The sequence below is a fragment of the Sinocyclocheilus rhinocerous genome, unplaced genomic scaffold, assembly GCF_001515625.1.
Source record: "Sinocyclocheilus rhinocerous isolate Xijiao unplaced genomic scaffold, SAMN03320098_v1.1 scaffold216, whole genome shotgun sequence".
Lineage (NCBI taxonomy): Eukaryota > Metazoa > Chordata > Actinopteri > Cypriniformes > Cyprinidae > Sinocyclocheilus > Sinocyclocheilus rhinocerous.
Window position 1 is genome coordinate 925,572 of NW_015661078.1, and position 12,479 is coordinate 938,050.

The following is a 12,479-nucleotide window of genomic DNA, read 5'->3' on the forward strand; positions in this document are numbered from 1 at the left end:
AATAGTGTTATTGGAGGTGATCGGTGTCAAGATGCTCTTTTATAATTCCCTCGGCTCAACACTGTCCAGGTCGCTGCTTTACACTGAATGTAAAAAGAAATAGCGATAGGTTGACTTATTGTGTCGTGTCCTTTATCTTCTGTGGGCCGTTTTAGAATTGTACCCCGGCTTGGCGTTCAAAGTAATGTCTTACTGTTTATTAAACCATCATCCCAACCCATCCACCGCTTTCTTTCCCAAACCTCACAGTTTATTGTTGCCAGGGTATTGAGATATACATCTGATCATTTCCTCATTCTCAGCAAATCTCTGACATTAGTGGCATTCATGTCAGTGTACGTGTAAATCTTCTTCTATCTGCGGGATGAGCCGCACAATATGACTCACACTAAGTGACTGCTCAGCTATTATTGGTGCGGAACAGATAGCAAGCCAAAAAAGAGACGGATAAAGAAAGGAGAGGAGAGTTGACCACATGCTGGACAATATTGGTGGCAGATGTGGCCACCAGATCACAGTGAAACCAGGATGGCATTTCCTCAGGATGAGACTATATATTTTTGAAACTTTGATGTGAGAGCTCTCCAGAAATATGGAGGATTTTGCATGCATCTGATCTGGCAGCATTATATTTTATTGTATAGTTATTTTTTATTAATTAATTATATTTATATTTATTATATTAAATATAGTATTATTTATTTATTTATTTATTTATGCTCACAGTGAAACCAGGATGGCATTTCCTCAGGATGAGACTATATATTTTTGAAACTTTGATGTGAGAGCTCTCCAGAAATATGGAGGATTTTGCATGCATCTGATCTGGCAGCATTGATCGTGGGGATAAACTGAAAAGTGAACCTTGCATTATTGGCTTTGAGGGTTGCAACAGCGATTAGCATTATTCATTGTGAAGCTATTTCAGTCACATTCCTGCTGTCCTTGGTTCAACTAGTGGTGCTTCCCAATGCAGAAAAACTTGTTATGAGCTAGTGTGTCATGGGGAGTTGCCAGGTAATGCTATGTGGTTGCAAAGGTGTTCCTAAGTGGTTTTTAGCTTGTTGCTATGCCTTTGCTAGGATCTGTAGATATGGCCTGGGTCATTCAATGTGCATCTGTGGGATTTTTTCACTTGTTTTCTGATCCGTGAAGTGCTGATGCACTGAAGTGGTGCATCTAATCACATAGTAAAGTAGCAGGACACCTTTCATCAACAACACACATGACATTGAGGATCACTGCAGGATGAAGTTGAACACTTAGGCTTGCAAATTAAAAACAAACAAACAGAAAAAGTCCAATAGTTGTAGTAATGAGATCACCCACTTGTTCTGAAAGTATGTTTTCCATTCATTTGTCCCAAAGGGATTAAAAAATAAATAAATAAAAAAAATCTTTATTTAAGAGTTACAAGCCATGAACTAACCCAAGCAGCAAGAAGATAAATGTTGCACACAGCACTACAATCTGAATGAAGCAAAAAGTGTTTGCAAATCAGACAGAAAGACAAAGATACAAGACTGTGATCTTGACAGCTTTCGTGAGGGAAAGAACTACAATCCCATGAAGCATTGCCAATGGCATTATTGAATTAAAAACCATGGAGGAATGTAAAACTATTAATTCAAATAAGTTGATTATGTATATAGAAACATTATATTATACAATATATTATACATATATTGGGATACTGAGTCATTTGTGGTGCTTCAGTGGGCGCTATGTGCGATTCGCTGGTTTTGATTCCCTAATTGGTGGAGATGTTTTGCAGAATTATGGGTAATGTAGTTTTTCACCAGAAATTCCACTGTTAAACACAATTAAGTTGAAATAATGTGAAATGATGGCTTCGATAAAAGCATGTAACAACCTCATCGCTCAAAGTGTGTCTGTCTTTAAATTCAATTCCCTAATGGCATAAATCAACAGGATTTTTACTTCCGGAATCGACTGTTGTGCTCTCTATACTGAAGGCAGCATGATTCTTTAGTCACATGCTGACATTAGTTCAGCCTCGGGCTCTTGATGTGTGATTGTTCAGTGTGAACGCTGTGAGTTCTTCCCTCAGCTGTGTTAGAGTTGCCTGTGAAGCATGAGGAGTTTGTTTTGGTGTCGTGATGCCACTGAGGATGGCGTACTGTACGATCACACCCTGAATGCTAACGAGTCAGGGTTGGGCAACATCAAACACCTCCAGGTCACCGAGCCAAACGGGAATAAGGAACTGGTCGGACTCCACTGTGTCCACATTCGCTAATGTATACTCAACCATATCAGTGTTTGATCTGCTGCATCAAACTAATCCATCATCCACGGCTGCTTCAAACCCCCGGCAGCCATCGCTCGGCCAATAACACGCGAGCGGACGCCAGTCTGATAACTGCGGCTTTAGATCCCGATTCGAGAAAAATCGGCATGGGCCGCGATGCAGATTAGAGGAGCGATCTGATATCAGCCTCTGCGGTGCACATGTGCGGAGGGGAATAACAGAGCCGGGCCCCAGCTGCTGGGTGACACTTCACATACATCCACTCCTCTTTGTACAGACCTCTGGAATTAACCCAAACCCACAGTGGCATCACATCAGAAAGCAGCGCAGGGAAGTCTGACTTTATTATCCATCTCTGTGGAAATTTTCATGAGGAGGGATAAAGCTCTGTAACGGCTGTCTGCTGTTTATTAGGCGCAGCACAAGACAATAGCAGCCTCGGGGAAGGGTCAGAGAGTCTGCGTTAGGCTTTGCAGGAACAGACACCGGGAAAAGTGCGTTATAAGCAGACATACAGCAGGCAACTGCCTGCCTGACGTCTTTGCTACTAGTTGTATCTCACAGTGTGTGTGTGTTTGTTTATTTGATGTGTTTGCATTTTAAAAACCCCAATGCATCCAAAGAAATCCACTTTAAATATTTCCAGAACATGTCTAAAAACCTCTTTGATGCGTGACTTTCACTGCAGTGGACTGAGATTTAGAAACCAATTTAAGGGTGTGATGTTACATGACTGATGACCTTTGACCCTTCCTCATAATCCTATATGACTGTACTTTTGTTTCTAGCTTTTTGTTTATGACAACACAAATTCTAAATGTCTGATGAAAGAGGTGCAATATAAAGAAATGAATAACTTATAAAAAAAAGAAGACTGGTATGATTATATTCTTGTTTTAAAATGCAAAGAATAATTGCTAAGAATGTGTATATATTTCTCCTCTTTCCTAATTTTATAATTCATGCATCAAAGGTTTTATGTCTACAGTTTATCTCAAACTATTTCTACTTGTATTTTTTTTTCTTAGAATGCTGAAATCTGAACTGAAAATCTGAAGAAATCTGACTGCATTGTCGTTTTTTCCTTGTCTATATTCATAGTCTTTAAGTGGTAATAAATAAATACAAATATAATAATAATAATCATCATCATTATTATTATCATTATTACTTTTATTATTGTTGTTGAATTTTATAGTATTATTATTATTTGTATATGTAAAATATTTAAATACAAAAAAATATTTCAATTATATAATACAAAATATTGTCTACAACACATTATATTTGTAAAAAAAATATTTGTTTGAAGTTGTAAATAAAACAAAGATTATTTATGTTTTACAAGAACATACTATTTCAGTCTTTCTACTTTAAAACAATTTTCACTCAGAAATTGCTAGTAAATTTCACAAATAAACATCTAGTAACACACTGAATTGAACATGACAATTTAAGGTAAATACTACACCATTTATTTTCCCCCAGTCTACATTATATGTATTTCAAATCTCATACTTGTCATATTATGCAAATCCACCAACACTTTTTTTCCAGATGATTGGAAGAAGTATTTATCTGTGTGTCTGGGTTTTCACTGCTGTTTTTCCACCAGCACACAGTGATTGTAAAAGCCACTAGCAGTCCTTGTCCCTTGTTGCTATTTGTTCTCTCTCTCTCTCTCTCTCTCTCTGTCTCTCTCTCTCTCTGTGTCTCTCTCTGTCTCTCTCTCTCTCTCTCGCTCTCTCTCTCTCTCTCTCTCTCAGAGGCCCAGCCTCATCCGGTGGCATGTTCAACAGCAACCCATCGCTCCTGGGATGAAAAGACGATGACCAAGGTATCCGTCCCATTCACCCTCTATTGTTGTTTTGGAAAGCAGGAACAGCGCAGTAGTCAAACCATAACATGGTGTCTGGCAAGTGTGGACGTGAGTGACTCCTGGACTCCCCGACTCGCAGCTCCCAGCAGGGCCCAGCCATTGTTGAAGGTATTCACCCAGTGCACTCATGAAACTAGATAAATGGATTAGTTCTTCAGAGATACTGGCGGCATCTTCAAAAAGACAACGGCGTGGGGCGGTGCTGATGGTGGGGGTGGATGAAGGGGGCGTTTGTGCTGTAGAAACCAATGACCTGTTTCTGCCAAAAAGACAGGACAGTGATAAACTTTCCTCCTTGTTCACCTCTCTCTGTGTGTGTGTTACACTGTGACAGCGACACAGGCATCATGGGAGAGAATCACTCACACTACTGGAGCAACAGTTTCTGTGCAAGGATACAGTGCTCTGCTGCATTATGTATTATTCCTATCGGCTGCATGGCTTTTATGTCACCACAGCGCACACCATTATCCGTGCCTTTCAAATAAGATTATGATAATGATTTAAACGATTATTGTGATTTTTCTCGCGCTTGCGCTTGCATTTGGCTTTATTCTGTTAGGTGTATTTTGGCTGTGGTTTATCGCCCGGGGCGGGTGTGAGAGGAGCTGGAAGTGTCCGAGTAATTATGGGTTCCAGCCCCGTTTATTCCTCACTGTGATGTGATGGTGTCCTGTCTTCACAACAACAGCCTGAAGTCATTTCACGGTTAGCCACACATATGCATGTTCCACACATCGTAATATAGCTATAATAATTCATACATAACATAGTTATAATAATTCGTAGGAAAAAAAAATGTGTGCAATAAATGCTGCGCATATATATATATATGTGTGTGTGTGTGTGTGTGTGTGTAGACTAACCAATAATGTGTAGGCTACTGCTGTAAGTTATAAAGCTAATGCACTTTTTTTTTTTATCGTAACCAATAAATTATTTCCCATCCACATAACAATTTACAAAAGCCTCTTTCGGTCTAAAATGCAGACTTTCGATACAATATGGCGATTTACTTTTATGCAGTACATAAATAACCATAAGTCAAGACACCAAAACCCCCCGCAACGGGCCTGCTGAAATTGTGGCACTTAAAAGGGGAAAGTTTGAGCAAGACTGCTCCCCCGAGGTTCAGTTTTCCCAAGGGTCTTTAGGAAAAGCACACAGCCTCGGTGACTTGATAAGTAGTTATTCTCCTGAGAGACACAGAGTGTGTGTGGGGAGGGAAACCGTGGCCTTTTGTCACCAGGAAAAGCACAACTATTTATTATAAGCGCTAAGCGCAGATTTTTCTCTGCCTGTCTGCTGGAAATAGCTTTATCCCAAGAGTCTTTCTCCGATAAGAGGTTTTAAAAAACAGCCGTTCGATGCGTTTCATCTCGTATAATGATAGCAAGCTACCGCTAATAATACTAATAATAATAGGGAGAAAAAAATAGAAAGAAAAATAAGAAGAATATAATGCAAATGTACCTGTCGTGAAGAGGACGAAAGGATGACTTTAAAGGTTGCGTTGGTGATTCATTTCTGAGGACGCTTTCCCGATCTGAGATTTAAAAACAAAACACAACGTTGGAATTAGTTTGATTGAAATTGGAATTTTGCGCAGCATTTATTGTAGGCTACAGATTTGTTTTTATTGTATTATGTGTTATATATATGCCAAGACATTGAGGGAAAACATAACAACAGCAATAATAATAATAATAATAATAGCGACATTCAAAATGGCATTGCGGCCATGTGGGTCACGTGTGTTGTGCATACACAGGCCTGGTGGGATTCGCGCATACCTATGTGTTTTGGACTCAGGTCTTCTGGCGCATTCTCACTGTTCTCGGCTGCCATCGATGACACCCCCGACGAGGGCTGCTGCTGCTGCTGCTGTGAGTGAAGCGGGTGATTGTGGTGATGCTGATTGACGCCCAGGAACGACCGCACGTTCAGCAGGGAGTTCTGGCCCAGAAACGCGCCATTGGTCCAGTTGTGGAACTTCCCGATCTGGCACGTGTACAGTCCGTGGCTCGGCAGGAAGGCCGGGTGAGTGGCGGGAACCGAGGGTGACGTAGGTTTCTGCGAGCTATCGGGACTGGTCGCGGTTTCTGCCAACGACCATATTTTGGGCTTATTGCTAACCGGAACTGGAAAACCTCCCTGGCGACCCGGCGACAGAACCCTGGTGTTGTTGTTGTTTCCGTCCGACGGCTCTTTGCTGCCGGAAATGGCAGACTAACCAATAATGTGTAGGCTACTGCTGTAAGTTATAAAGCTAATGCACTTTTTTTTTTTATCGTAACCAATAAATTATTTCCCATCCACATAACAATTTACAAAAGCCTCTTTCGGTCTAAAATGCAGACTTTCGATACAATATGGCGATTTACTTTTATGCAGTACATAAATAACCATAAGTCAAGACACCAAAACCCCCCGCAACGGGCCTGCTGAAATTGTGGCACTTAAAAGGGGAAAGTTTGAGCAAGACTGCTCCCCCGAGGTTCAGTTTTCCCAAGGGTCTTTAGGAAAAGCACACAGCCTCGGTGACTTGATAAGTAGTTATTCTCCTGAGAGACACAGAGTGTGTGTGGGGAGGGAAACCGTGGCCTTTTGTCACCAGGAAAAGCACAACTATTTATTATAAGCGCTAAGCGCAGATTTTTCTCTGCCTGTCTGCTGGAAATAGCTTTATCCCAAGAGTCTTTCATCTCGTATAATGATAGCCAGCTACCGCTAATAATAATAATAATAATAATAATAATAAATAATAATGACAATGACAAGATAAAAAAGAAAGAAAGAAAAATAAGAATATAATGCAAATGTACCTGTCGTGAAGAGGACAAAGGATGACTTTAAAGGTTGCGTTGGTGATTCATTTCTGAGGACGCTTTCCCGATCTGAGATTTAAAAACCAAACGTTGGAATTAGATTAATTGGAATTAGAATGTGCGCAGGATATATTGCACATATTTGTTTTATTGTGTATTATATAGGCTATAGGCATATACATTGAGGGCAAAAATAGCAACAGCAATAATAATAATCATCATAATAATAATAAGTGACATTCAAAATGGCATTGCAGCCATGTCACGTGTGTTGTGCATACACAGGCCTGGTGGGATTCGCGCATACCTATGTGTTTTGGACTCAGGTCCTCTGGCGCATTCTCACTGTTCTCGGCTGCCATCGATGACACCCCCGACGAGGGCTGCTGCTGCTGCTGCTGTGAGTGAAGCGGGTGATTGTGGTGATGCTGATTGACGCCCAGGAACGACCGCACGTTCAGCAGGGAGTTCTGGCCCAGAAACGCGCCATTGGTCCAGTTGTGGAACTTCCCGATCTGGCACGTGTACAGTCCGTGGCTCGGCAGGAAGGCCGGGTGAGTGGCGGGAACCGAGGGTGACGTAGGTTTCTGCGAGCTATCGGGACTGGTCGCGGTTTCTGCCAACGACCATATTTTGGGCTTATTGCTAACCGGAACTGGAAAACCTCCCTGGCGACCCGGCGACAGAACCCTGGTGTTGTTGTTGTTTCCGTCCGACGGCTCTTTGCTGCCGGAAATGGCGTTGGATTTTGATTTCTCGAAGGCCTCGAGCTCCCCGCGCTTTTCCTCGTCCTCCTCGTTGCTTTGATCCCCGTCGTTGTCGTCGATCTTGTCGATGTCTATGCTCTCCAAATCTATTTCCTCCTCATCTTCGTTTTTCTCGGCGTCCCCCTCGTTGTCGCTCCCAAAAAGGTTGCATTCTTCGTCCTCTTTACTCCTGCCCCATGTCACCTTGTTCTCCTTCTTGAGTCTTCTTCTGGCGTTGGCGAACCAGGTGGACACCTGCGTGAGGGTCATCTTGGTGATGATGGCCAGCATGATCTTCTCGCCTTTGGTGGGATAGGGGTTTTTCCTGTGCTCGTTGAGCCAGGCCTTCAGAGTGCTGGTGCTCTCCCGCGTGGCGTTCTTAGGCCTGTTTGGGTCTCCGTACTGGAACTGGCCGTAAGGGTAGAAGGCCGGGCTCGTGTGGGCAGCGAAGCTGGCGGGGTGCACGCCAGGGCTGTCTTTTAAATCATACTGAGAGCCCTACAATGAGATCCACAAGGAGAAAGGAACAAAATATCATATAGATGGCATTTATTACACACGACAAAGCGCACACATAAATTCGGGAATATGCTGTGCCAAAATTCCATATCGAACTTTCAGTTTCTCTCGCAAACTCATCAGTCATTATTTCTTCCTAATTCAATCCAGTCTCCTCTAGAACACTTGATTGAGTTCTTTTTTTTTTTCTGCTTGCACTGTTATTTGTTTGTTTTTTTCCCCATGTCTTTTATAAGCCAACGTTTGTTTTGACATTCGACTAGTATTGTTATATAAAAAAGCTAGGCCACAGATAGTGATAACACGAAAGACTGATACATAAACATTATCCCAAATTTAATGAGAATGGCATTATGGAAAATGAGACAGAATGACGGCATTATTTAGTGATTATAATTAAGTGTATATTTAACGCAAGGTTCGCTCGTGACCTACAGGCCTTAGCATATTACCGACATCATTATTTGTATTTATATAACCTTATACAACAAGCGACGCAAATATACTACTTTGTTTGATAAGCCTGTTCGTCGAAAAAAAGTAGAACTGTGAGGAAAAGTATATTTCGCCTTTTTCGTCCCCTAAGAATTAATGCATAATGTTTATATAATTTGAATTAATTTCCCATGCAAAAGAGATTCATGCACGCAATTTGAAATGAATTGCTATAGGTTAGCGAAAGGCACAACTGATTAATAACTCTCACTTTCAATATATTTTTTTGGGGGGAATGCAACGAGATTCCACTGTTAAGCATCACATTCATCAACCTCTTTTATAATCATTTTGATATCATTGATATCACTTACTACAAAACAAGAAGGCATGCTGTAATAAACTGTAAAGTAGTTTCTGAGCCGTTTCAATAACAATAATTCGTTTTACATTGTTTTCCGGCGCGAGCATCAAAATTATCGATCGAAACAATTTAAACTAATTATTAAATGGAAAATTGAGCTTAATAATAATTATAGCGCGTTTTAAAAAGTAGCAATTTGGTACACGATTCGTGTTTTGACGAAAAACCCGCACAACTGTTCTTCAACTCCAAACCCGAGCCGAGATAAAACTTTTCTTACGGTGTAAAATGGCGGTGGGAAAGAATTGTAGGAATTTTTAATTTTATGCGTGCCAAATCCATAGCTAAATGTTACAAATCTGCAGAGAAACTTCCCACGCACATTGCAAGCTTAAGTTACATTTTCCTCGCATGTGCTGCAATCCCCCCGAAAGGCAATAATCTACAGGACGCTCGCAGAATAAAAGCAAGAAAAGGCTAAACAAAAGCGAGCAGCTTTCGTGAAAGTACATCTGCTTTTCTTACCATCTGGGAGAAAAGAGCCAGATCGGCGCTGGTGTAAGGCAGAAAGGCGCTGTAGTTGTGTGCGTAGGGGTACATGCCCAGCACCGAGGACACGGCAGCGGCGGCCGCCGACGCGCTTCCCCCGATCTCAACGCTCCCTCCGCGGGACGACGGAGTCAGCACTCCCGGCCGATCGCCTCCGTACACCGCCTGGGAGGCACTTAAATACTGCGGGTAACCCAGCTGGGGGAAAGACATCTCCTTCGCCACGTCGCAAGCCAAAACGAGGCAAAAAGCAAATAGCCCACCAAAGCAAGAAGTGAAAGAGTTTCTCTCTCTCAAGCAGCACAGAGTGAGAATGGGAAACGCTCGTCTTTAAATCTCAGCTTCTCTTTTGCAGCAAGTCCGTCGGATGTGATCAGATCAACAATTGAGCTCCAACTGATGTCTCTGCCCCTAGGTCCTGGGCTGATCTCTCAGATACAATTTGAAGTTGATGCTTTGATTGGCGTCCCAGGCTCCTCCTCGTTTGGCGCATGTGGTTAGTGCATTGGCCAGGGCCGCTTTTGCACTGTTTGGAGGATTGTATGTTAAATGTTTAGCATTAGAATCCATTCACTGTAGTGTGACAACCTGTCTACACGATTTTACAGCTGCCCAGCACTGGGGAAATGAACTGATAGGCACGCGGAACTTATTTGAATGGCTCGTAATTCTTATAAACACTGGGGAATTAACGCAACACTCGCGATGACACTGATCTTCAGAAGGTATTGACGATCAAACAACTGTATTCTTTTCGAGGTGCGTTTTTTTTTTTTTTAGATGGCTAATATTGTGTATTAAACATTTGGTAAAAATTATTCTCTGAATTGAATTATTCAAATGAAACACTGGCTTTCTTGGAGTGAGCTTAAATAATTAAAGATGTGCATTTCCATACTCTAAACCTCATGCATTTGTTTTCCTTTATTCTTTTTGGTACTGACAAAGATGCAGTTTCTACTGCATGAACTTTCAAACGACCTTTAACTGATGTAGGCTGTAATTATGCGAAACGACATTTTTAGCAACTTTTTTTTTTTTCGTTGGTAAAACAGATTAATTAATTGATCTCGCTATTGGCAATCAGGGCAGAACATGTGTGCCAAATAGTCAAAAACATTCTAACACGTATTTCTCTTCCATTTCTTCCCTCTCTCTCTCTCTCTCTCTCTTCCTCACACACACACACACACACACACACGTATAACCCAGAGGCACTTACAAGCATACACACGGGGGTGGGGGCGTTGAGGACTTTGTATTTATGTTTCATTGTTAAATACTGAACGAGGTGATGTCGTGAATAATCGTGAGCACTTCATTAACATGCACACGAGCGCCTTAGCCACAAACCAACAAAATTATTAATACCACTAATAATAGTCACGACAGTTAAAGGCATCGCCTGTGGTCTAACAGTCTGTGATTTAATGTGTGTGCGGTAACAATAATCTCCCTAATCCTGCCACATCTTTACCAAAATACCTCCCACTGATAATAATGAGCTGTTTTTGCTTAATATATGCAACGTATACTAAACATGCGACGTGCTGATACTTTTCAGAAACGGGATAAAATTGACAGATTAGTTTACAAAATGTGATTTTCGAAACGATTTAATTTTGCATCGTAATCTTTTATTAGTATTATGATTATTAACTAAATTAAAGTTGCAAATAAAATGTACATTTTTTATTATTATAATGCATTCGAGACATGAAATGCATGCTCTTGATTTGTCCGGGACTCGCTCTGTCATGGGGTCGCTGCTCGAGCGCTTCTAAAGTTGTGCTCGTTGAAAGGATATAGTGGATTTAATACTTTAACGGCTCAGATGAAGCCAGTGATTGTGATCTGCCCCAGATGGCCGCGAGTGGAGGATCTGTTGAAAATATCTGCGGGCACTGATGCCAATCAGAGGAACACATCAGACAGAAGGAGGCATGGCACTGGTGATAACCCGCTGGAAACGCGCAGAGCTGGAGATCATGCAGATATGACACTGAGAATATCTCTAAACGACGGAGACACAGACGTTAAGAAAGGACATTCAATCTTGAGAAATGTTGTAGAGAAAAAAGCTAGGCTTGCTCAATTACTCGCTTCTTATTTAAACATGCACTTTTGAGGTTTTATTCCTTTAGATTAGTTTTTTTATAAGCATGTATGGGCTGCAAGGTTACATTTATTTTATTAATATACTATTTACTGCAAAACATATTTTTTAGACTTTATAAATGTTCGCTTATTTTATTTATTTTTTATTAGGGTGAATATCAAGTTTCCTTTTTTCGGGTTAATAGGGAAAATTAATTGCAAAGGGGTTGAAGTCTGACCCTCGTCAAACAAAGGCACGTGTAATCTATGGGCAATAAAGCGTGTTCACACTTAACTGATTTATGGGGCTTGTTAAAGTCTCATTATCACTTTCCCTGCAATAGCAACAGCGAGAGACCCATACAACTTCATTGGATACCTGTAGCATGTTCTCATCTAAGACAGGTTTCTAAAAAAAATAAATATGCTTTTTTTTAAATATAAATAATAATATATTTTCTCTCTATATCTGTGCAAGATGAAAATTATACTATGCATGTGTATGCAATGACATGCGTGCATGTATACACACATATCTATAAATTATGGAAAGGACACTAGTACACATGCCCTTAAGCAAGCTCTTATTTTTCTGCTCTTCTTCTGTCATATAAATAGCAAACCCAAGCTTAGCAGAGCAGTGATTACAGTGCGGAATCTGCATCACACACACACACACACACGTATAACCCAGAGGCACTTACAAGCATACACACGGGGGTGGGGGCGTTGAGGACTTTGTATTTATGTTTCATTGTTAAATACTGAACGAGGTGATGTCGTGAATAAT

At 41.1% G+C, this 12,479-nt stretch overlaps 1 protein-coding gene across 1 annotated transcript; it reads right to left on the bottom strand.

Moving 5' to 3' along the window:
* Positions 1 to 5,873: 5,873 nt before the first annotated feature.
* On the bottom strand, positions 5,874 to 10,000 carry LOC107726233 (iroquois-class homeodomain protein irx-1-like). The gene is made up of 4 exons (XM_016535755.1): positions 9,569 to 10,000; positions 7,287 to 8,223; positions 6,977 to 7,048; positions 5,874 to 6,253 (listed from the first exon to the last, which is right to left on the bottom strand). The coding sequence occupies exons 1-4, from the start codon at positions 9,803 to 9,805 to the stop codon at positions 5,874 to 5,876; spliced, it is 1,626 nt and encodes a 541-aa protein (XP_016391241.1). The 5' UTR covers positions 9,806 to 10,000.
* Positions 10,001 to 12,479: the final 2,479 nt, after the last annotated feature.

What these genes read in the sequence shown, in the direction of transcription:
- LOC107726233 (XM_016535755.1), bottom strand. Translation starts at nt 9,805, where the DNA reads ATGTCTTTCCCCCAGCTGGGTTACCCGCAGTATTTAAGTGCCTCCCAG. An exon ending in TGGCTCTTTTCTCCCAGATG is followed by an intron (nt 8,224 to 9,568) that starts GTAAGAAAAGCA and finishes ATCTCATTGTAG; the next exon opens with GGCTCTCAGTATGATTTAAA. An exon ending in CCTGAGTCCAAAACACATAG is followed by an intron (nt 7,049 to 7,286) that starts GTATGCGCGAAT and finishes TTTAAATCTCAG; the next exon opens with ATCGGGAAAGCGTCCTCAGA.